This window comes from Macrobrachium rosenbergii, chromosome 51, assembly GCF_040412425.1.
Source record: "Macrobrachium rosenbergii isolate ZJJX-2024 chromosome 51, ASM4041242v1, whole genome shotgun sequence".
In the NCBI taxonomy this organism is placed as follows: domain Eukaryota; kingdom Metazoa; phylum Arthropoda; class Malacostraca; order Decapoda; family Palaemonidae; genus Macrobrachium; species Macrobrachium rosenbergii.
Window position 1 is genome coordinate 56,605,383 of NC_089791.1, and position 25,000 is coordinate 56,630,382.

General features: G+C 34.8%; 1 protein-coding gene across 1 annotated transcript in view; it reads left to right on the forward strand.

The window, feature by feature from the left end:
* Positions 1-25,000, forward strand: part of LOC136833426 (G-protein coupled receptor GRL101-like) — a 144,465-nt gene that overhangs the window by 58,453 nt on the left and 61,012 nt on the right. The window contains 3 exon segments of the mRNA XM_067095570.1: positions 2,894-3,358; positions 3,838-3,948; positions 24,487-24,603. Coding sequence (XP_066951671.1) covers positions 2,894-3,358; positions 3,838-3,948; positions 24,487-24,603 — 693 coding nt within the window.

A 25,000-nucleotide genomic window follows, 5' to 3' on the forward strand; every position in this document is an offset into this window, starting at 1 on the left:
ATGAAATTTTTCTGGATCCGGTAGTATACATATATGTGTGCGTGTGTGTGCACTTTTATAATGTACTTTTATAAATACTGCATAAAAACCTACACTTACGTATTACTTGGCGCGTGTTTTAGCAATATTTACCATATTTTCGCCATACCATAAAAAATGAGCAGCCAGGATAAAATCTGAGTCCTCCTTGAGGTTTATTACTCCCTGCGATTCTTTTCTTATTATCTGTAGACAGATTCCCTCTTCTTGCTGACTCAGCGCCAGCGTCCCCCATCCAGAACTGCCTAAGTTGGTCCACAACCTGGCCATTCTCTTCGTTTTTTCTCTGACGTTTCTGCACCAGCGAGTTTGTGATTGATTACTTTGCTGACGCTACTTATCCTTTTTTAGCGTTGTTTATTCTTGTTGTTTATACTTTTTTTTTATTAATTTTTCGTTTTATGAGGGATTAGTCCTCCAAACTGAACCGACAGCCGTTAGTCATTGTGTGTTAGGGTTGGCAGTTTTGCAGTTTTTGCTTTATAAACGATAATTCGCTGGTATTATGGATAACCTTTACATTAAAATGTTAAATAAAAGTCTCGTGATACGTAATTTGTGATGTTTCGCAGCTTCGCGGAATTACCTCAAGTTGGTAGTTATGAATGACAGCTTTCTGATTTACTCAATTATTGCAGAGGGTGTGTTTACGATTTATAGACACTTCCTGCTTCATTAACCTGAAGACTTTTCTGTGCAGTTTTCGTGGAGATGTAAAGTTATTGTAATTGGCTAATTGTAACCACACGCTATTACATCACATTGCAATCTATGAGAAATGGTTATTACTGGCATCGTAAACCCTTCATAAAGCTATTTATTCTTTCACCGTTCTAAGAAAAATAAAGTGTTCAAGAGATGTACTTCATGGTGGTTTTTTCTGCCTTTTTTTGTGTGTGTACGAATAGCTTTATATTATAACGACACTGTTGCGTCACATGCCATTTCCTTCTTGTAATTTTCATCTACGCTTGCAGAAACCATTAAGAGTTTTGCTTGACAATTTCAATATATATATATATATATATATATATATATATATATATATATATATATATATATATATATATATATATATATATATATATATATATATATAATACAGAAACAGAAAGTCTATGCAAGTTTTCAACACCACTGAACGGTGGCCTCTTAAATTTCCTTTGTAAGTACTATTTCGGACACGGTTCCAATGGACGTTGAAGCAACAACACCTTCTAATATTCTTCTTTTAATGTAGCGAAAAGAAAATAGCCTATCCCAAAAATGCCACGCAGGCGCAGACCCGTTTCAAGCCTGAGCGTAACTCACTGGCGATGCCCTGTCCAACTTTTTTTTTTTTCTGTGACAAATCGAAGTTAACGCGTAACAAGTGTACTCCTGGCAGGGATCTAAATCTAGGCTTGGAAGCCATGACCAACGTCACTTTTTAGATAGGTCTATTTTTTGTGGTTCATTTCGCATTCAGAGGCCTCCGTGCCTACCAAGACTTACGGCGAGCAACATGAGTACGAACCTTTTGTGAGTAATCGGTTCCCAAATATGGAACTCTCGAAAGGTCAAAAGTTCCAGGGTTTGGTTGGATGTGGGGAAAGGGGTATTCCATAGTAACAAGACAGGTACCTTACTTTATGGCTGTGATAATAAGGAAAGTATTTAACTATTCTACAGGTAGGACTAGATACTTTTGTTGCAGTTGTGATAAACGAAATACGAGATGGCATGAATCATTCGAGGGTTCTTCATTGGTCAGTCCTAAGGGGGAGGTATTTGCTTTAGTTAGTGATCGTGTTATACTTAATCCTTTAATTTCCAAGCCCAAGAAATAATATGCAACGTAAATTCTTTTTTTTTTTAAACCTTCCTTCTGGCTACGTACAATGGATGCTACATTCCGTTTCTACGTTCGTGTACGAGTTATCTAAAGCCATACTGGCTTATAACAATAAAACAAAAATCAATCATATCAGGCGGACGCGAAGGACGCTATGATACGGGCTGTAAAGATACAACTCGCCTCACAAATGAACATTTTTAAAAGGAGTGATTTGAGTCAAGGATCCAGTCATTTTAATTAAGTTCGTTTCCTTTCTTTCCTTCGTTATTCAATGGAAATAATTAACAGCATATTGATTTCAACATCCAAAAGAGAGCAATAGGTAAAATATGAGAGAGAGAGAGAGAGATGAAAAAATATAAAGATGAAAGCCAAAGCGAGAAAAGGAATCGGTACAGACCTCTCTTTCTTTTTAAGACTGAATTAGCAACAATAGCTTAGCACCCCCATTTCTGTATACTGTGTCGAAATCCAACAAACCCATGAATTTCAAATTTGGTAAACTGCCATTGCACTAAGGACCCTTTGAATTCAGACTTACTTTAGAAGAAGGGACAAATTCAATCAGACACCTTCCAAATAAACAAATCTACCCTAGTATTTCAATTACATTACATGTGAATTGATACATGAACGAATGCAAGACTTCTTTGGGGCATAAACGCAAATATATTACTTTTACTATAAATAATCTACTTACATGTATCCTAACTATAAGGTTAGTACTTCGGTATACAATTCAGCACTCGCTAGGCCCGAGTTCGAGTCTCCGGCCGGCTAACGAAGACTTAGAGGAATTTATTTCTGGTGATAGAAATTCATTTCTCGCTATAATGTGGTTCGGATCCCACAATAAGCTGTGGGTCCCGTTGCTGAGTAACCAATTGGTTCTTAGCCACGTAAAATAAGTTTAATCTTTCGGGCCAGCCCTAGGAGAGCTGTTAATCAGCTCAGTGGTCTGGTTAAACTAAGATATACTTAACAACATATTTCAAAGACTTTTCTTCCGTTTTCTAGGTACAGCCTTCGGGACACGAACAGTGCCAGTCAAATTAACTTCCGTAGCTGAGGTCAACAGGAAACATTCATTCTCTTGGGATAACGATGGTGGCAGCTTTATAATACACAGGAATCCACGATCTCCTTACGGGCACGTGATGCTGTCCTACAGAAAGGAGAGGCACGTTGCCAAGGACAACAATTATGGAAAAATTCACCAGAAACGAAATGCAAAAGAGGAGGAGCTTCTAGATGGTAAGGAAGAACCAGCCTTTGAAGAATCCGTTACCAGCAACCATACAAGCCTCTACGATGGTGACCAGTCAGAACCAGGGTTCTCTAATATTACTGGTCGTTTGCTCAAGACCTGTGACCCAGGGTTTTGGTTGTGTGGAGACCGTAGGAAATGCATTCCAGAAACTGAAATTTGCTCAGGTAAAGATGACTGTGATGACGCGTCTGATGAAGCCATTAGGATCTGCAGTAAGTTGAACCATAAGTCTCTCTCTCTCTCTCTCTCTCTCTCTCTCTCTCTCTCTCTCTCTCTCTCTCTCTATATATATATATATATATATATATATATATATATATATATATATATATATATATATATATATTTTCTATAGTTATTAAATGTTCTCGCTCTCTCCTCATTTCTCTCCTTATTAAATGTTCTCTCTCTCTCTCTCTCTTCTCTCTCTCTCTCTCTCTCTCTCTCTCTCTCTCTCTCTCTCTCTCTCTCTCTTCGTTATTTATACGATTACTAAAGAAAACTCTACTATCTGTCCGTTACGTTTCTCCTCTCTTTCTCCTTTTCTTGCTAACTCTAACTAATATAAACTTTTATTCCCTCTTGGCTTGTCGTTATTACAGTTTATCAATATTTTTTAGTGGCTTTCCATTTTCCTATTAAGTTATTGAGACGACCGACGACAGTGAAACTTGCACTTATCTCTGTACAGGTTGCTTGTCGAATGAGTTCATGTGTGTGGCCGAAGAGCAGTGTATAGACATCCACAGGAGATGCGATGCGTACGCAGACTGCCTCGGTGGAGAAGATGAAAAAGAATGCGGTAAGTAGAAAATAATTCCAAAGTGATCAGAGACTAATGAGCGTTGTCTTATGAAGTAATTCTATTCTAATCTTACAGACGCATCAGCTCCCCGTGTATGAGAGTAAATTCATCCTTTTAATTAGGTGCAGTCATGTCATGTCATGTCATTTTTTAAAAACTTCAGAGAGAAGGAAACACTTTTTCACTAATTATAAGTCAAATAACACATTCCGGTGATCTCGGTTGATCTATCGCATGTATATTTTATGTAAATAGCACTGGGTGTTTCTTTTCAAATTTTATGCGAAGGATTCATATTTTCAAGAGTAGCTGAACTTCAACGATATATCTCGGAGTAGTTTCTTGTCAGACCATATACTGTACATGCCCTCGATAATCTCCTTTTCATTTGTCTTGGATGCCTTGGGTAGTGCTCACTATAGGGCATGAAAAGTGCGTCTCAGCTGCTGTTATTAATATTCGTTCCGTTATCTGTCGCTCAGGGGGTTCCTTTCTTTTGGGTGTGAAAAATAGGACTGTCCCTCATGATGTTTTTTTGAGTCGTTTCTTTAAATTCTCCTTTTGGGTGTGAAAAATAGGACTGTCCCTCATGATGTTTTTTCGAGTCGTTTCTTTAAATTCTTCTATTATTTTTTTCATTTTCTTTGTTATTGTTGTTGATTTTGTAACGAACTTCATCACAGTTTTCACAGTTGTTATTAATGTTGGTTTTTCATCTTCATTATTGTCGTCAGGGACTTTTGTTTATCAGGCGGTGTTGCTAAAGAATCGTATTTCTTTATCGGGTCTTTATGAAAGTGTTCAGGACTCTGTACCAGAGACCGATGATTATATGAATTAAAAATGATTAGGAAATTGTCATACTTTCAAGGGCACTGCGTCACAAAATGACAAAAATCTTGGAAGACTGGAAACGGAAATCTCTTCTAAAGAGGACCATTTCAAACAAAATCCTGTAGATGTTTAACTTACGCATCATACTGCAATCTTAATAAGCCCAAAGAACTTTGGCATCTCCTCTGAAGTAGCGGATAAAGCAACACGTGTAAATTCCGATTTCTTACTTTTTTTTATCTGTACACTGTAGTAAATCCTTGTTTGTGATTTTTTTGTTAGCCATAACATTAATTTTTTCACTGTACATATACTGAGAAGCTGCTTACACAGTTTAGAGTATGACCTTCAGATTACAGTCTAAATATGCACTGAAAATCACAGACTATCAGTTTGGGGCTCTACCTCCCTTTAATCTGTTTAGGACAGAATAGCCATAATGTTTCTGAAAATTCTTCATGAACAGCCTTCACTATCTCCCACGGGGAGCTCTATTTTGTTGTGCCCAATATCAGCCTTAGAGCCAGTACAGCTAATGGAAGACTAGATTCTATTAAACTGAAACCAAGCGTTGCTCCAAGACCATTCCTCAGAGCTTAATATGTGTTAATATATCCCTGGTTACCCGTTTCAGGAAACTTTCTTAACAGTGTACTTATGAGACAAAAAGGAAACATTCTCATCATCGTAAGGCCAACCTCCTTTTGCATTTTGATGACGATTTCATATTTCATTTCGTTAGTTTTAGTTTAGTCTGAAATTTTAGAAAATTTTTTCGGTCTCTTACCATTTTGCTTTTTTCCTTTCATCCCAAAAGGTGTCACTTGATTTTACACACTGGACTCCAATCGTTCTTAAAGAGATATTTACAAGATGTGCGTCTCACTTCTAGTAACTAATACTAGTGATAAGATTTTGTATCGTAGCTGTTTACAATATATATAAATTTTTTTAATTATGTCTGTCACACCACCTGGGAAATATTAAAGGCTTTGTAATTTATTCAAGATTATCCAGCAACTTGAAATCAAGGTGTCTTTAAAAAATCCTTACTTCTGGTGTCTTTTACACCCAAGACTACTGTCGTCTAACCGATAACTCTCTATTTTATAATAGAGAGTTATCGATTGGACGAGACCCCAGACGGAGTGTTGCCAAGACCCGTCAGTGATGAATGACGTATCCTCCCTTGTTCATATCTTACTGACAGATATCACGACATAAATATTACCCGCTCCCACAAGAAACAGGTACAGTTTTTAGGAAGGAAAACTTCCGCGGAGGTAACTGGCAGTCTAAATATGAGGGAGATTCGAGAAAAGTGAACAGCAAAAAGCAGTAAGCATGATCAGCGATATTGCGTGGACTTGATAATTTACTCATATACCCTACCGGAAGCTTTCTGATATTTTTCATGCAACATGAATTATTATTATTATTATTATTATTATTTAATATAAACTCTATTCATGTGGAACACGCCCACACGGGCCATTGACTTGAAATTCAAGCATCCTAAGAATACGGTGTTCATTTGAAGGAAGCAACAGAAGGTAATAGGAAATGCAAAAAAGAGAAATCAGTTATTAGAAAAGAAAAAACATATAACACAGTAATAAATAAATAGATAAAAATTTACGTAAATTATAACATGCAAGGAGAATTGCTTTAGGGTGGCAATGCATGCATCTTCGCTTGAACGTTTTAGGTTCCAATTGTACAACATCCTCAGAGACACTGTTCCCAAGTCCAACTGTGTGAAGAATTGAGGACCTCTGGACGAGAGATGTTTGACAGCGAGGCACATTTACTGCATATTGGTGCTGCTGTTCAGAAAATCTGGTCGCCCGTGGCAGGAAAAGAGTATAAGGGATCAATTGTTAATGTGAAAGATCTCTGTTAAAATACAGCTTATGAAAAAATGACAAACAAGGGACCAACCGCCAACGGTCCAAGTCATACCTGGTCACAATGTTAGGAAACAGAAACCTACCACCACAAACCACTTTGTCTAAAAGAGATAAATCTCTGGCAGAAGCAGACATCCACACTGGAGAACAGTATTCTGGTAAAGGAAGGACATATGACCTAAAACAGATTACAATACCTACCTTCCTTGCGGCATTTGCTGACACTTTCATTACATATTTCTCAAAAGTAAGATGTGAGTCAAAAGTTACACAAAGTATAGTTAAAGCTTCAGGCTCATTTAACAGAGTCCCATCCACCTGAAGAGGAGAACGGGGTGGATAATCAGTACGAGATCTACTAATCAATAATGTTTCCGTTTTACTGGGGTTCAGCCACCATACCGCACCGACTACGCCATTAACTTATCCACCCCTAGTCACAAATGAGACTAAGGGCAACTTCAAATCTTATAAGTGGATACACCACATGTGTTGGATTATCGGCATCGTGAACAATTTTGTTTTCCCGGCCAAAAACCATATCACTTGTAAGCAATAAAAATAACAGTTGACCAATAACACTACCCTGTGGAAATCCAGGCGCAATAGGTCTTAGTTTGCTAAAGATCCTATCAACAGCAACTTGTTGCTGCCTACCTGTAAGGAAATCTTGAAGTGATCTTAAAACATACTCACCCACTCCAAGATTCCGAAATGTATACATAAGTGTCTTGTGATTTACTAAATCGAAAAAGCACTAAAATCTATTTTAATTACGCTACACTCAAAATCCTTTTCAAGGATCTCTTGCAAATGGCATGTCAAATCTGGAACAGCGTTGCAGGTACCTACCTGCCTCCTATTGCATATTGACTACAAGCTAACAATCGTTTGGATTCCACGTACTTGTAAAGTGGCTTAAAAATTAAGTTTTTCTGCAGCTTTGGAAGCACAAGGAGAATGGAAATTGGCCTGTAATTACTGCAGTCTGCAGATATGCGGCTCTTTGGAACAGGCACTGTATTGCTAAGCTTGCGCTCATCCACAAAGATACTACGTTGATCTAAAAATCAATACAGTCCACTAATCATGGGAGACAACACACTAAAAACTTCTTTAAAAAATAAAGGAAAAAACCATCAGGATCTTCACCCCCAGCTATCAGGATTATCAAGAATTTCTTTAATATCCCTAAAGGTGACGTGCAAATTTTATAAGTATAGGATTAGAATGACAAGTATCAGGGAGAGTGACATCTTCATCTGGCAGCTTAGCTTCAAAAGCTCGATGAAGCAGTTCAGCTTTTTCCTTAGGGCCTGTAACCATTCAACCATCATCTGTTAGTAGTGGCAGAATGGAAGACAAGACTGACCCAAAGTTAGAAGATGCCTATTTGTTCCATCACAGATTTGAGGAATTATTGTAATTTTTCTTAGCTATATGGTGAATTCTATTTGGGACACAGCGAGACAACAAAAATGGTGTAATTTTCGTGTGAACATTATTGTCTCCATGTGTTGAATTTGGTCTATTTATCATGGTAAGCTCGTCCACATGCATCATAAAACCATGGCTGGTCATTTATCTAAATCTTGATGAGTTTTCTAGGGACATACCCTAATACCAATAGATATCAGCATTTCATTTAACTTTCTTCTTGGGATCTGGATGTGATATAGCATCTGAAATATTAAGTGCCAGAAAAACTTCAACAATGTGATTCCAATTGGCTCTATATTTCAGCCAGACCGTTTTTCCAATGCTGGCGTTGGGAATATACTGATTGACAGATATGTCCGTTTCAATGACACAAGGGTTGGTCTGAAGTGCCCATATACTTACAAACCTTGGACTTGATGGTAGCTAGAACATCTGTGAATATGAGGTCTAATCTATTACCAGAGATATGCATGAGTTCCTCAATTAGCTGAACAAAACTGGAGCAGACTGGTCATGTTGATATACAGAACTGGAATTAAGCCACTTGCTGTGCTATGCACGGCAGTCTCCACAAAGAACAATGAAGCTTTTGAACCCTGTGACTGAACCAGACTAATCCTCTCCAAGAGAGTGATATATAGAATCACCAAATTTTGGATTTCAATAAGCAGCAAATGCATAAACAACGTGAAACTTACTGAAAATCTTAAAACACAGAACTTTAACGCAACTACGCACCAAGTTTTTCAGACGGTAAATAGATCATCCAGACCTAGTATATACTGCCATACTTTGTGCGTGTGGGATGTTATGCCGATAAATGAAGTCAGGGCCATAAAATCCTAGGATTAAAATTCAACCTTAGACATGTTACTACTTTCAAGTGTCACAGATAAAAACATCAAATCGTAGTTATAGGCACAAATCTAGAGATCAAGAAAATTTTACCTTAAGCCTCGAATACTTGAGTAAAGTACTCTGCAGTTTTTCTTAGGGTAATGAGTAACAGGCCTAGGGTTAAGCTCCATATCTCTCGAAAGAATTGGAATTAGCAAAATAATATTAACAGCAAAACTAATAAAAGGATCATAAACAACAACAATATAGTAAAAATCAACAGAACAACAAACAACAAAATAAGCAACAACAGTATTTACGCTATTGATATTAATTCCATTAAAAGGAGGAATAAAGCTGACTGGAAGCAACTGGTCTACAAGGTGAAGCCGGGATACTTTATGAGGCAAAAAGTCCCACCAAGTTTTCCACAACAACGACATTCTTAGAAATGAAAAGCTGCAAAGAAAAAGATTAGGCAAAGGAGAAGGTGCTTTCTTGATAATCCAGCAAGCAACTTTTGTTTTCTCATCAGCCTGTCTTACCCACTTCAAGAACACAAGAAAGTAAACAAAAAAGAGAGGTCTGATTATACCCTCTAGCAAGGGAACTCAAAGCCAAGACCATGGAAGTCCACAGTACAATGGCTATGGCACATTCCAAAGTTGGAGAACAAGGTTTGTATTCTGAGTAACCTCCTCTTAGAAAGATTGCCTATCAAGGCTAAAGGATCCCTTCCACCTGCTGGCTTGATTTTGGAGTGTCCTTCTCCTAGGGGAGTTGCTCACCAAGGTTAAAGACCCTCCTACCACACCTCCTGTAGGCAGGGACATCACACACACACTGAAGTCAATGTTGCTACAGCAAAAACATATCTGGCCATTCCTCTTCTTCTTGCAAACTTATTACCAAATGCTGAAACAACGAATCAAGGATCTAAATGTAACAGTCACGGCCAGTTCGAGTCTATGATAATCCTGACATTCAATAATTCGTAAGATTACCATGAGCTGTACTCATTTCATGTAAGTGTCGCGTAAAAACTATTTAAGCGTTTACGGAGAATACATAGCATCTAAACAAATTTTTTCTGTTCTACAATTTATATGATGATGATGGCATGCACACTCAACCAGCCACAAACAAAAAATGTGCATGCATGCACACTGCAACAGTAAACAACAATAAAACATGGGGCCGCTGACACGCAAACAAAAATATACTTATAATGTTACACATGGTATACATACAGCCACATTGCTTATTTTTCATGAATTTATACAAAAAATATCTTTCGCATTCACCTTGTCATAGAGCATGTGATTTATTTCATTACAACTAACAAAAGATCCTAAACAAGGGATGCAAGATGGCTTGATATTTTTTCAAGCACAGATGTCGAGAATAAGATAATTCGGAGAGCAATTGTATAATGGCTGGGGATGGAAAAATGTTTTTCTTTCATAAATCTTTCTGAATTTGACAATTTGTTTTGACATTTTATTATATGAATTTATCCTTTATATCGTTTCTTCATTATATTGTATATATATATATATATATATATATATATATATATATATATATATATATATATATATATATATATATATATATATATATATATATATATATATATATATATATATATATATATATATATATATATATATATATATATATATATATATATATATATATATATATATATATATATATATATATATATATATATATATATATATATATATATATATATATATATATATATATATATATATATATATATATATATATATATATATATATATATATATATATATATATATATATATATACAGGTGTGACACAGGGTGTAGTTTATGAAAATATTTTGGGGAAATGAAAGAAAAGGTAATTTTGAGCAGAAAATATTCTATAAACATATGCATTTTAAAGCTTCGTTTTGTCAGTGAGGGCATTTTTAATAACCGTTATCATTAGCGCTGCTTTTATGCATAGTGGAGAGGGTGACTACAAAAAATAGGGGAAAGTGCAAATGGTGATACAAGCATGAAACTTGGCTCAATATTTTTCTTGTCCCTTGGTCTCATTATCAACCTCAGGCCACACAAAATTTTGCCATTTTCCAAGATGGCTGACAGGTTTTCAAAATGGCATCCTGTGGATATTTGAATATTGGTATTTAATTGATTAATTACATTCAAATCCCTAAGTCACTCCCAGCTTATATTAAAATATTAAAAACAAGCCTTTATATATGTAGATACATCATTTCTCTGCATAGAAATATCCAAGATGGCAGTCACTATATCAAAAATGTCCACCAAAATGCCAAAAATTGGTACTTAAGTTCATATATGAGGCTAAAGGTCGGGTCATACATGGCAGGAAGCAGAAGAAATTGAGCTAAGCTGTGAAAGCTGGATCAGAAAACAAGAATCAGTGTCTCCCAATTCTACTTTTGGAATCTTGTGCTTCAGCTAGAACTTCTAGTGTTTGTTTTCATCAGGCCACTGAGACTATTTTCCAACTGTACAAAGATGTGCTGCAGGAACTCATTCCTTTCTTTTTGCCCTGACCAAGTACATTATGCCAGGTGTTTCCATTCATTTGAGGGACACGGAGGCTCCCCCCACTTCAAAGTTATACAGCTGCACCTGAATTGACAGACGCCAGCAATGTAGATTGCCAAGGAAGATGGGCCTTAGTCTTCTAGATGGTGTACAGATCACACAGAAATTAAAATAGCACTGGATGAATGATCGGGCTAGGGGTAGGATTATGACATATCTGAGCCTAGTTGTATCCCATATCTGAAGAGATGCACATATGTTATGCGTGAAAAGGTTTAAACCCTCGGCCTGGGAACAAAAAAAAAAAAAGCAATGGCAGGACAATCTTGAAGTCAAACGTCTTTCCTGAAGAGAGATCGTACAACTAACTGGAAGCTTTGTTGCTTGTGCAAGAGGACACATGTGAAACACTAGTTGATGCATCTGGAGCTGGCTATGTTACCCTTTGCTACAACATTCCTGAATTCTATAAGTTAAATGCAATGCCTATATCATTTCATCCAAAAGGGCTTGATGAAGGTGATGAATTCTGCAGACCTTTGAAAATAACAAAGGAAACATATCATGAATCATGTATGCTGGAGTTCAAAACAACAAAACTAGAAAGGAAAAGGAAGTCAATGTGTAAGACAAAGAAGAAGATGATGCCCCATCAGCAAAATTCAATAATAGTAGCCAGAAGGGCAGATGAAAGAAGATGCAGAAGAATGTAAGACTGAGAAAGAAGGAATATGCTTTATTTGTGACCAGCCAGCACCAATCAAAGATTTAAGATTGGCCATGACATTGCCTTATACGAAAAAGCTGCAACGATGTTCCACCAACCTACTAAATGAGAAACTTCTGGCAAGCTTTAGTGCTGGAGATATTGTTTCTCAGGACCATATGTGTCACCCATCTTGTCCGACAGGTGTGTACAACAGGAAGGGGTCTGGCTAAATTTCCAGAAAATTGGAGATGATTATGTGCAGTACAGACAAGAGGCATGTGCCCATGCTTTTGCTGAGCTTGAGATGATACATAGAAACAAGCAGTTGACAACAGATGGGTGCTGCTATTTTACAATGGTAGAACTTGATTTTATGATTTGTACAAACAAAGACTGGAACAGCTAAATGTTGATGCTTCTGTGCACCAAACATGGCTGAAAGAACAGATACTTGCCCTCATCCCAGAACTGGAGGACTTTAAAAAGGAAGAGAAATTTGGTTTGCCTACAAAAGGAAAATGGGAGAAGCCCTAGCCACAGCATGTGACTGCAATGATGCACTAATCATGGCCAAAGCAGTTAAGATATTGAGGAAACAGTTGCTTGAACATGAGATACATTTTGATGGAACCTAACAGCAGACACACTAGAGAGAGAATCTGTACACTTAAAGTTTGTTGGAATTTGTAAGTGTGCTGCAAAAATGGTGGCGATATAAAATCCCTACTTAAATATGGAACTTCATCTACTGATCTAGCTTTAGCACAACTTTGCACTTCAACTGTCAGAAAGAATCCAGCATCTTCAACATTCTCCAGACATTCCAAGTCAAGAGAACCTCTGTTTCCAATATATATTGGTCTCCTGGTCTTTGCAAAAACCAGGAAGCATCAAACAATTGATACATTCCTTCACCATGGAATCAGCATCAGCTATGATAGGTTCTGGAATTGACTAAAGGGTTAGGAGAAGCAGTTGTAACAAGGGCTGTGGAGGAAGAAGTAGTTTGTCCCACTACACTAAGAAAAGGGCTCTTAACAACTTGTGCTGTTGACAATCTGGACCATAATCCAAGTGCCACAACTGCACTAACAGCTCTCCTGGGACAGCAGATTCGTTTGTCTCTGCTTCCACATTTGAAAAGGGTGAGGACAATGTCTAGCCCACCAGGTTCAACATTTAGCAGCTTAGAAGCTGAAAGCTGCCTATATTGCAGATATCCAGGAAGCAGAAGAAATTGGAGGCTAAAAATGCTGTGAGCTGGATCAGAAAAACGAAAGAATCAGAGTGTCCCCAATTCTGCTCTAGAATCTGGAAGAGAGCTGCTCCAGCAGAACTTTGGTGTTTTGTCTTCATCAGTCACAGAGAGCCTAATTCCAATTGATACACAAAGATGTGCTGCAGACTGATGGCCTTTCTTCTTATGCACAGATTTGCCATGTACAAAATTATGCCAAGAACTGAATAAGTGTGGCTGCAAAAAGGGACATGGCAGGCAATTCTCCAAAATGACAGCATTTGATGAATTTACAAAAGAGAAATTTCAGTACCACAAAACCACTCAGGAGATACATATTTTTCAATGGCATAGATTTTGGAAATATGGTGCAGAATAATGCTCATGTGAAAGGAGAGTGGGGAACTTTATTCTTCATGACAGATGAAGATGCTCTACAAATTGGACAATGGCTGGTCCTGGAAGTAAGCCCCTGATCATTGAGTTTATGAAACTGAAAATATGCTGATCCAAAATCTGAGGGTAAGCATCAAGCATTTTTGGAAAGTGTCAGCTCTTGATTGGCAGAAAAAAGGTTTCTTGAAATGGTTGATTTATCTGGCAAAGAATCAAAAATCTGGGGGAACCCTTTTGATGAAATCCAGTGATCTGATTGTGTAAGAATTTAGTCATGAAATTATGGACAGCAAAGTTAGTGAATCCTTACAGATCTTGAGAATGATACCTTAAGGGAAAGACACAAAAACTAACTTTAATGATGAGAGGCCCAAGATTCCAGTAAATTCTATGAACACGCCCAGTACACAAGAGCAAAATTGCCTATTGTTCAAATCAAGATGTTTTTACAGAATCCAAGGGCAAAGATCACTGCAAACAACACAGAGGATGATTTTTTTATTCTTGCCTCTTATAGGCCAGCATATCCGTTGACCATAACATTTGAACTCCTTTGCATATTTGAGCAGAGTTCATGGAATCCATTTCATTCTTTTAACAGATGATACATCATTCCATAATTATCGTCACTAAAAAGGGGATGCTGCAATTTGAATGAAGCTGAACAAGACACTGCTTTACTTGAAAGACTGCACTTAACGCTATAAGAGCCAGATGCCCCGTCTCCTTTTACATGCTGCATATGCTGCAAAGCTGAAAATGAAATCTCAATTGCAATCATTGTCCATCAGACAATCGATGTTGTCATCATAGCAGTATCATCATAGGTAAACTGGTTTGAAACCGTGTATGGATTAAATTTGGTAGAGGAAAGGACAAAGGTGGTTTTATTGAACTGAAAATTGCAGCAGCCATGGGACAAAAGCCTCAGCCCCAGCCTTTTTCACGAAAACATTTAAAAAGGTGACATAAACTCTGCCTTTCATGGAAAAGAAAAACTGCTAACATTAAAAAACATGGACGCTTATTTAGCGAAATCACACCCACCTCCACGAAACTAAGTTCAACACCAGCAGCTGTATGAAGATGAAGACCTGCAAATTACTGAAGATTCGTGGTGCGTAGTTTTCCTAACTGAGTTTATCTTTCATATACAAAATGTATCAAATCTGGCTATATTTAGAACCTATTTATCACCTTTTTAGAACCTTTGGCATCTTTCCCACGTCAAAACATGCAGAGGATTTATAAAATTTAATAGTTTAAACTCCTCAAACAACATCATTATCCGTTTAACGTCGAGTCATTACGTTACTAGTCCCGATTGCCGACGTGTTGTCTTTCTTTTAGAAATAGTTACAACCATATGAAGATCATTTTCCAATCTTGGCATAGATAAAATTTCCGAACTTATCAACTTTACTGTGACGAACTAAAATGCAACTGTTTATTTTTCAATGGTAATTTTACAAGTAAAAATTTTACTGTAGCGATGGAAAGTCCCCTATCACCCTTCTAGCAAACTTTGTTAAAAAATATTTCGAACTTTTTAACTTGTTGTCTATCAACTATAGTAAAAAATGATCTATTTGAATAGTTTGATGATATCTTTGCTAGTTCTGGGACAATGGCTGGGGACTTTTAAATTTTAATAATAGGCCTAAAGGCTATAGTTCCGACTTTATATAAAATTTAAAACGGAATGGAAAAGGACAGGCACAAACAGACACACTTCAGATGTACTGATCATGAAGGAACAGAACAGATATGCATTCACAGTATATAAAAACCCACCTTCGCTGTTTCGGCGGTCATTTTCTTAAGGGGCTACCCACTGAACCATCTCCCTAAAAATCATGGTAGGCTGCAGCTTAAGAGGTTCCTCTCCCGAGGACTTAGGATATGTTCAAATGAGTACCTAGATAAAGAATTCAACACGATCTGCAACACCTAACATAACTGCTATCCACCACACATTATCGAGAGGGCTATTAACAAAATGAAGCCAAATATACTATCCGAGGTCCCGGACCCCAGACAAATAGATTTCAACAACTAAATAAAGCTTCTCCGCATACGGATGAAAATGTCCAAAAGCCACGAACAACTCAGGCAGAACAATCCCCTTCATTTTCCGGCATCCCAAATCCATCAGAGTTCGCTCATTAATGTATACTTAAATAACAAAGGGGAAGAACTCCGGAGTTTACAAGATACCGTGTAGCAATTGTAATGACATTTACGTACACGACAGGTAGATCGCTCTCAAAGAATAACAGAGCACAAAAAGATCGGTACGTTATGCTTCCAGAGAGTTCGGGGATTTTCCTACATATCAGAAATACAGGACATGTCATAAACTGGAGTGGGGCGGAGTTGGTTTTCAAAAGTAGCTTTCCGTACAAAAAGAAAGATGCTGGAATCTGCTATCATCAATCAAACCAACAATAAACCTGTCAGGAGGACATTGAAATCGGACGACATCGACGCTTTAATCCTCAGACCCCTCCTGAAGAAGATGACCCAAGAAACGCAACCTCCAGATCCGTCGCCAAACGGGAGCTAATGAGGCCAAAAACCATTGGTATTGGTCATTCTCCTTCTCCTTAGGAAACGGTCACCTTCATACATCGGAGACTTAAGACCCACCTTTATGTTTTGTAGTATACCCTTGTAACATTTCATCTGTCCATATTCTACCAGTGAACAAAAACCTTGTAAGCAAGTGCCCGAATTATATGGTTTCAACGTTTAAATAGTGTTTTATGGGCCTTCTTTATATTCAAAGTACACTGTAGTATTTACAGGAAAGACATTCATATAATATATATATATATATATATATATATATATATATATATATATATATATGTATATATATATATCATAATATATATACATATATATATATATATATATATATATATATATATATTTTAAATATATATATATATATATATATATATATATATAGTATAAATTTATATTTATATATATATAAAATTTCAAATGATATATATATATATATATTTATATATATATGTATATATATAATATACATATATCTATATATATGCATATGTTTATATATATATATATATATATATATATATATATATATATACATATATATATATATATATATGTATAATATATATATATATATATATATATATATATATATATATTTTATATATATACCTATATATATGTATATATATATATATATATATATATATATTATTAAGCCTCATATACATATATTCTCTATATTTATATATATATATATATATATCTTTATTCTATACATATATATAGATATATGTGTATATTTATATATTTAAATATATATATAAATATATATAGATATATATATTTTAAACAACTATATGTTCATATATACACATATGTCTATATATATTCAGAATATATATATATAGTATATCATATATATTATATATACTTATACATATGTATATATATGTATATGTACATTCATACATATACACACTGGTATGTGCACTGGTATGTGCATATACATATGTACATATTATATTTACAAGCAAGTCAGCATGACACGTTTTTTGTGAAACTCTCCTCACCCATCTCTTTTTCTTTCTCTTTCCCTCCTTGAGTGCATTAAAACTGCCAAGTAAAATAGAGAGGCTACTGCACCAACAGGCATCCTGAAACAACTGAGGTCTCGACAGGAAACATTATTTGCAAAAAGTTTCCAAGCAGTGTTTACAAACTGTTTACAAACAGTTTCCGATAAACTGTTTACAAACAGTTTCCGATACACTGTTTGCAAGGTGTTTGCAAACTGTTTACAAACAGTTTCCAATAAACTGTTTGCAAACTGTTTACAAACAATTTCCGAGAAACTGTTTGCAAACAGTTTGCAAACTTTGTTTCCAAATAATGCTTCCTAGTGTGGAAAGGCCTTTATGCTCTTTGGATACAATTATCACCATAAGCCTTGCTTCCAGACGGGGAACAAATGACGATACCTTCCTCCGTAGTGGGATTTGAATTCAAGTAAGTTAGGTTAAGGAAACGTTAGCCTAAGCCATTCTACGTCAAAAGAGAAAAGTACAATGTAGCTCATAAATACATATATCAGTCCGATTTGAGCACATTTTACTAGAGCTGGAATAAGATGATCTCTGTTATCGTAGTACAGTGTCTTGGAGTGTCTTCAATCGTTCTCCATTCGGATTCAAGACTTGCAGTGATTAGAGTATAGAGTGTGAGTAAACAGAGCAGTTAATACGTTGTCGTGGCTAACGCAAATACGTAATACATACATGAATACATACACACATACATATGTTCAAACAACTAATCCATGCAACTAGTAAAGCGCTCAATATAACTAGTTTTCGAAAGAGTAATGAAATATATTACAAAATGAAACTACTGCCCGTATGCGCAAAGCTAGGTGTTCAACAATGACTACCACTTCCTCCTCTCCGATATATGACCATCTCAACTTTGCTCATAAATTTAGCAATCAAATCGCCCAGGGGAATTTTTTATTGTAACTCCAATATGGAGAGGAAAGATGAGAGGGCGTTTTTGTCCCACTGAAGAAATGCAGTGCCTCAGAAACCATTAAATTCGATCTAGCGACGCCTTTTAGATCTCCTCATGGACCACAAGTGCACCATCACAGGGTCATATCAGGAGCTCAACCTGCTCTGAATTTACTTTAGAAATTTGTAAAAGAATAAAAAACCCTGCATGCTTAAATACAAACGTCATTTACCATAATACATATAAGCCAATGAATCATGTTGACATTTCAAATACCTTGTCTAAAACACTATATCCTATGCCTATCTATGCAGAAGAGAATTTTCCAAATTTGGATCTATAAGAAGATATTTCTGTCGAAAAGTCATTTATTTTTTCATATTATTTTTCCAGACAATATTGTTGTTTATGTAGTGTATATAATGTATTCGATTGTTGTCATCCGTTTATACGGATAAAATGTGCCACTACTTGCTAAACGAGCTATGTGTATATTTACTTATACTGCATTCTATGCAGAACTAATCAAAAGCAGATGGAGCGTATGGTTCATATTTGAAGAGCCATTTCGATATTCAATGATTGCTTATAATAGCACCCATGTTTTGGAAATGGGTATAAAGAAAATCTGGCAACGTCATTGTCCTCCGAAGTTCAAAATTTAACTGGGGTTCTGTGGGAAGGCCATGACTTTCAAGAAGAAAGTCTGGCATTCAAAATTGATTAAGACCCCAGTGCAATTATATGACCTCTATAGCATAAAATAATAATGATAAAAATAAAGAAAAATAGAGGATAAACTTGACATATATCCAGTAAATCATGAAATTTTATATAGAACCAAAGGAAAAATTCTAGATCACACACCAAAAAAAAAAAAATAATCATAAGGCAGGAGTATAAAATTCCACACCTGTGAAAAAGAATATGGATCAGAGAATAACGGAGGAAAACATGTATATAAACCAATAATCCAGATAAAAATAAAAATAAATTATTCAAATAATAACAACCGCATCAAGATAAAAACAATATAAACCATAGGAAAATGAGTATAAACCAGATAACGTAGCTCAGACCTTTGCAAATTAAAGTTATTCAACATATGTATAAATGAACGAAACAATATAAATAGATATCATAAGAAACTGTATATATATACATCATATGAAGGTATAATATGTATATATAAATATATCTAATATTTTAATGTTGTGACAAGATATATAAAAACATGTGGAATATTTCCATCGTAAAATATTATATAAATATATATATTGTATTAAATATCTGATGGACAAATACAGCCTTTATGGTTAAATATTAAAGTGCACATCCTATATGTTTTATTTATCATTAACATGGAGTAATAGTAATTAGCTTTATTATAGGCCTTATATATATATTTATATTTATATTTCATTTCAGCCAATGATCAAATGATATATGAAGCTGTATACATAGACTTTGGTAAAAAAAAATCATTCCAGGGGAAAACAGAGAGAGAGAGAGAGAGAAGAGAGAGAGAGAGTAGAGAGAGAGAGAGAGATAGAGTCAAATAAAACCAACATAATCATGAGTTTATAGATATATTTTTTTAGCCTACATGTTATCAGCTACATAAGTCGTATAAAATATATCCATCTTCTCATTTATATAGATTTTTATAAATATCGGTATATAAAAATATACATATAGAAAATATAATGGATTTAATACACTGCATATTTTTCCCCGGCCGTAATTGTCATTATATAGGATGTAGGTTGGGATATATATATATATAATATATACCGACAACAGCTATTGTTTGAGGGGAGAAAGAAAATATTTATGCTGCCCTTATAATAATATATATAAATGTGAAAAAGCAAATGGTTTATCTCTCTCTCTATATATGTTTATGATATATGTGCACCAAAAATACAATTATAAGGTCATAAAACTATATGTACGCTACTATGAGTAAATTACCACATAGTATCTATTCATATTGTATATGATAACCCATCTTTGAACGCCAATAGTACAAACAGGTATACATAATAGAATTACACCTATATATATGTACACATATATATATATATATATATATATATATATATATATATATATATATATATATATATACATATATATATATATACGAGGGTAAGTCAAAAAAAGTTCCAGGAAAAATTCAATATACTCTTTATTTAAGGAAATTCAAACATCATTTTTCTACATATCTACCATCTAACTCTATACACTTTTCAAGGCGCTGTTTCCACCTCTGCAACCCTTCTTTGTAGAAATTTGGGGCCTTTCTATTAAACCATGTTGAAACTGCATGTTTAGCAGCATCCAAAGATTCAAACCGGACTCCTCTTAAGTGTTCCTTGAGTTTTGGGAACAGGAAAAAATCTGAAGGAGCAAGATCAGGACTATAAGGAGGATGTGGAAGAGTTTCCCACCTAAATTTCCGTAGGACTTCTCTTGCAACCCTTGATGAATGTGCTGGAGCGTTATCATGATGGAAAAAATTCTGCGGTGCAACTTTCCTCGACGTTTTTTAGCCAATGCAGTCTTCAGTTTTTGCAAAACACCTTTGTAGTAGTTCCCGGTGATTGTTTTTTGTCCTTCAAGGAAATCAATCAAAATCACTCCTTTGGAGTCCCAAAACACTGTTGCCATAACCTTCTGGGCAGATCTCGCCACTTTGAACTTCACTGGTGCAGCTGAACCTCTTGGTAACCATTGCTTTGATTGAATTTTACTTTCTGGGTCATATTGATGGATCCAAGTTTCATCTCCAGTAACAATCCGGTCAAAAACTCTGATTCATTTGATTCAATCTTCGTTAAAACTGCAAGAGAAAGTTCAGCTCTTTGATGCAGTTGGTCTTCGCGCAACGCTTTTGGGACCCAACGTGCTGAAAGTTTACTCAAACCAAGATTTTCATTTAAAATTGAAAATGCGGAACCATGGGAGATCCCAGTTTCATTAGCTATCATATCGATAGTAATCCGACGATCTTCATCCACTAGATTCTGCACCAAAGCCACAATTCTTTCATTTTTTGCAGTCGATGGTCTTCCCTCTCTTGGGTTGTCTTTGAGGTCCTCCCGACCATCCTTAAATCGCTTTATCCAATCATAAACAACTGATTTAGATGGAGAAGAATCTCCATAAACTTGTTGCAAAGCTTCAATAATTTTTCCTGGTTTCCAATCAAGCTTGGTCAGGAACTTGATGTTAGCTCTCATCTCAAAATTTTTATTTTCCATGGGTTCAGAAGTTACTTTTCTGAAGCAGATGTTAACACCACGGTAGCAAGAGGATGACTGAGGTAACAAGTCTCTATGGATCACTACATCACAGATAATTGTTTACAAAAGTATTTGGGTTTTTCATTCCTGTGTAAATACATCATTCAACAATTTTTCCTGAACTTTTTGACTTACCCTCATACATATATATATATTTTTTCATACATATATACTTTTATAAATATCCATGAACATAAGCACTTTTTCCATTAAAGATCCCATGGTTGAAACTGAAATAAAACTGAATATATTTCTAATATATTAATACATTTTCCATATATATACTTTGTTTTTTCGTTTTCAATATGATATTCTTTATATATGATATTGGGGAATTAAATTGATTGCATTCAGTATATATATTTATGTATATATATTGATTTAATCCCAGTTTGATTTATATTTATTTTGTACATATCCGAGAGGATTATATCTTTATGAATAATAATAATAATTCATAATAATAATAATAATAATAATAATAATAATAATAATATAACTGTATATATATATTCCTTCTAGTGTTATATTTGATGTCAATACATGAATTATAGATAATGTTTCAAGTCAATACGGGAGACTTATATATTGTCCCACTTATCGATTTATCTCCAGTCTGTATATATATATCAATCATTTTGTATATATATATATATATATATATATATATATATATATATATATATATATATATATATACATATATATACATAATATATATATATATATATATATATATATATATATATATATATATATATATATATATTGATAGATATTGAGAGAGAGAGAGAGAGAGAGAGAACAAATTATAGGAGGAGGACGATAAAGGAGGTGATATATATTATATTTCATATAGCTTTCCAAGATGGCACACATCATCAGGGCTAAAAATCCACAAATAACAACAATTAAATCAATACCTAGGACTCAGTAAAATTATTAATGTTAAAATATAGATACTAAAACCGAAACATATTAAATATAAATAGATATATGTGTAACCTCTTATATATAAACAGATATATAAGATATATATATTAAAAGATATAGTCTTCCTCTGCCCTATATGTTTATATGTACTAAGATGTCTCTACACTTTACACACCCATATATCACTCAGTTTTCTTTTCTTGAGGCGTTATATTGGTTTTAATTTTAGGTTTCGGTATCTAAGTATATATATTTTAACACTAATAATTTTATATTATATATATTGATTTCAATTGTTGTTATTTTATATTTATATATGATGATAATATATCTTTGGAAAAGTTATATGAAATAAAGCTGAACATGCATCACCTCCTTTATATCCTCTTGTTTGTTCTATATCCGGCTTGCTATAAGTCAACACTATATACAGTATTATATATATATAATATACATAAATATATATACATTATATATATATATATATATGTATATATATATATATATATATATATATATATATATATATATATATATATATATGTGTATACTGTATGTTTGTATATATGTGTGTACACCTTTGATATAACAAGACCAACATTCTTGCCTTTAATAAAAAATTTTGTTCATTTTTTGAGTTCAGTTGGCAGTTCGACAAATAATTCATAAAAATCTACATTTTACCTAAAAAATTTTTCATTCAGGTAAAATGTAACGTTTTTCGAAGATAACTTAAAGAATAAAATAAACTATATCTAGAATAACCCGTGTAATAAGATAAATTGATTGGTTTCACTGATGCACTGAAGGTTCAGGCAACTACTTCTTCAATGCACAAAGCGAAAGGTATATACACCTGTAATTATGCCAGACTTAGATTTTTGTTCATCATCCCTGAAGTTCTAAAATCCTGAAATCATTCTGGCTAAACCAAATATCCAATTTTTCGGCGAAATTTCTCCCCTGTCTTTCATTTATTACCACATAACTGACAGTACTATGTTTTGAGGGGTTGTGTTGAACTACCTAAACATCCCACTTGTTCAGTGATGCCTTAAAAACATAAACAATTTGGACCAACCAGCGCACAGGGCAAGTTGTCTTTGAAAAGTACGCGATTTCCAAATAGAAATTTGTTGCTCAAGGATTTGTTTAATTACTACTTTAGTTCTTGAACTTATTCTGACATCTTGTAAACATGGCTGGGGATATTACATTAAGTTCTAGTGTCTGGGATGTACTGTGCAATGTGGCGTTTATTCATATCAGCTGTAATCTTCTGGATTCGAAGGAAAATTTAATCTCCTCTGGAAAAACCATTCTTTATCATTATCATGCATTCTGATTCCCATTTTGGTGATTCCAATGAAAAAAAAAGTCATTTATAAATATAAGATACATAGCTGTTAGGGAAAATGTAAAAGGATAACCTATACCTGTGGTAAAAGAACCCCTTTAAAAGAACATCTGTAAGATTAGACAAATCTCATGAACAAGAGCAGAGGCTCTTCTGTTAACAAAGATCATTTTAAATTTCGCAATTATTACATGCCTATGATATTTTATCAAGCTTTGTTTTCTCACAGTCAATAAGGCTCGTGCAAGCATTTTCGTTTGCGCGTGCGTGTGCGAGAAAGAATATGAATATCTTATGCTGGCAAGATATGAATTTTGAAGGAGCAACTAACGCTGACGCCTGGCTTTTTGTCTCTCTTCTCTTGTCCTTCACAAGCCTTAATCCCTCCTCAAGTCAGTAGAGGCACACTTGAGTTTAGATACTTCAGTTATACGCTTATGAACATTTCCCTTCTGCCCGCAGAAACGTACAAGTGCCCCGAATCCCACCTGCAGTGTGACAACGGCACCTGCATCTCTTTAGATCTGGCCTGCGACTTCGTCAACGACTGCGTAGACGGGAAGGATGAAGAAAACTGCCGTAAGTTAACTCCTAGACTCGTTCAGTTAGTGAAAGGACTTGACGAATGTCATTTTTTGCGTATAAATAATTAACATGCGATTAAATGGGAAGGAACTGAAATTGCTCTAAATCATAATTGTGATTATGAGCCTATATAATGTTATTAACTCTGCTGTAAGGAGACAAATCAATTAGTGTTAATCAAAGTATGATAAAATATCACTCATTCTCTTGTACAAAATGGATGTATTTAATCTGTCTGTATCAAATACTGGATGTATTTATATAACTAAATTGAGCAATTTCACAACTGATGAGTTGCTATCTCGGGTAAGACATCACTAGAAAAGGGCACCAAAACAGTTGGGGATGTTTGAAAAGGCTTCCCTGAAACAGGGCTGGTTCTGCCCATAGA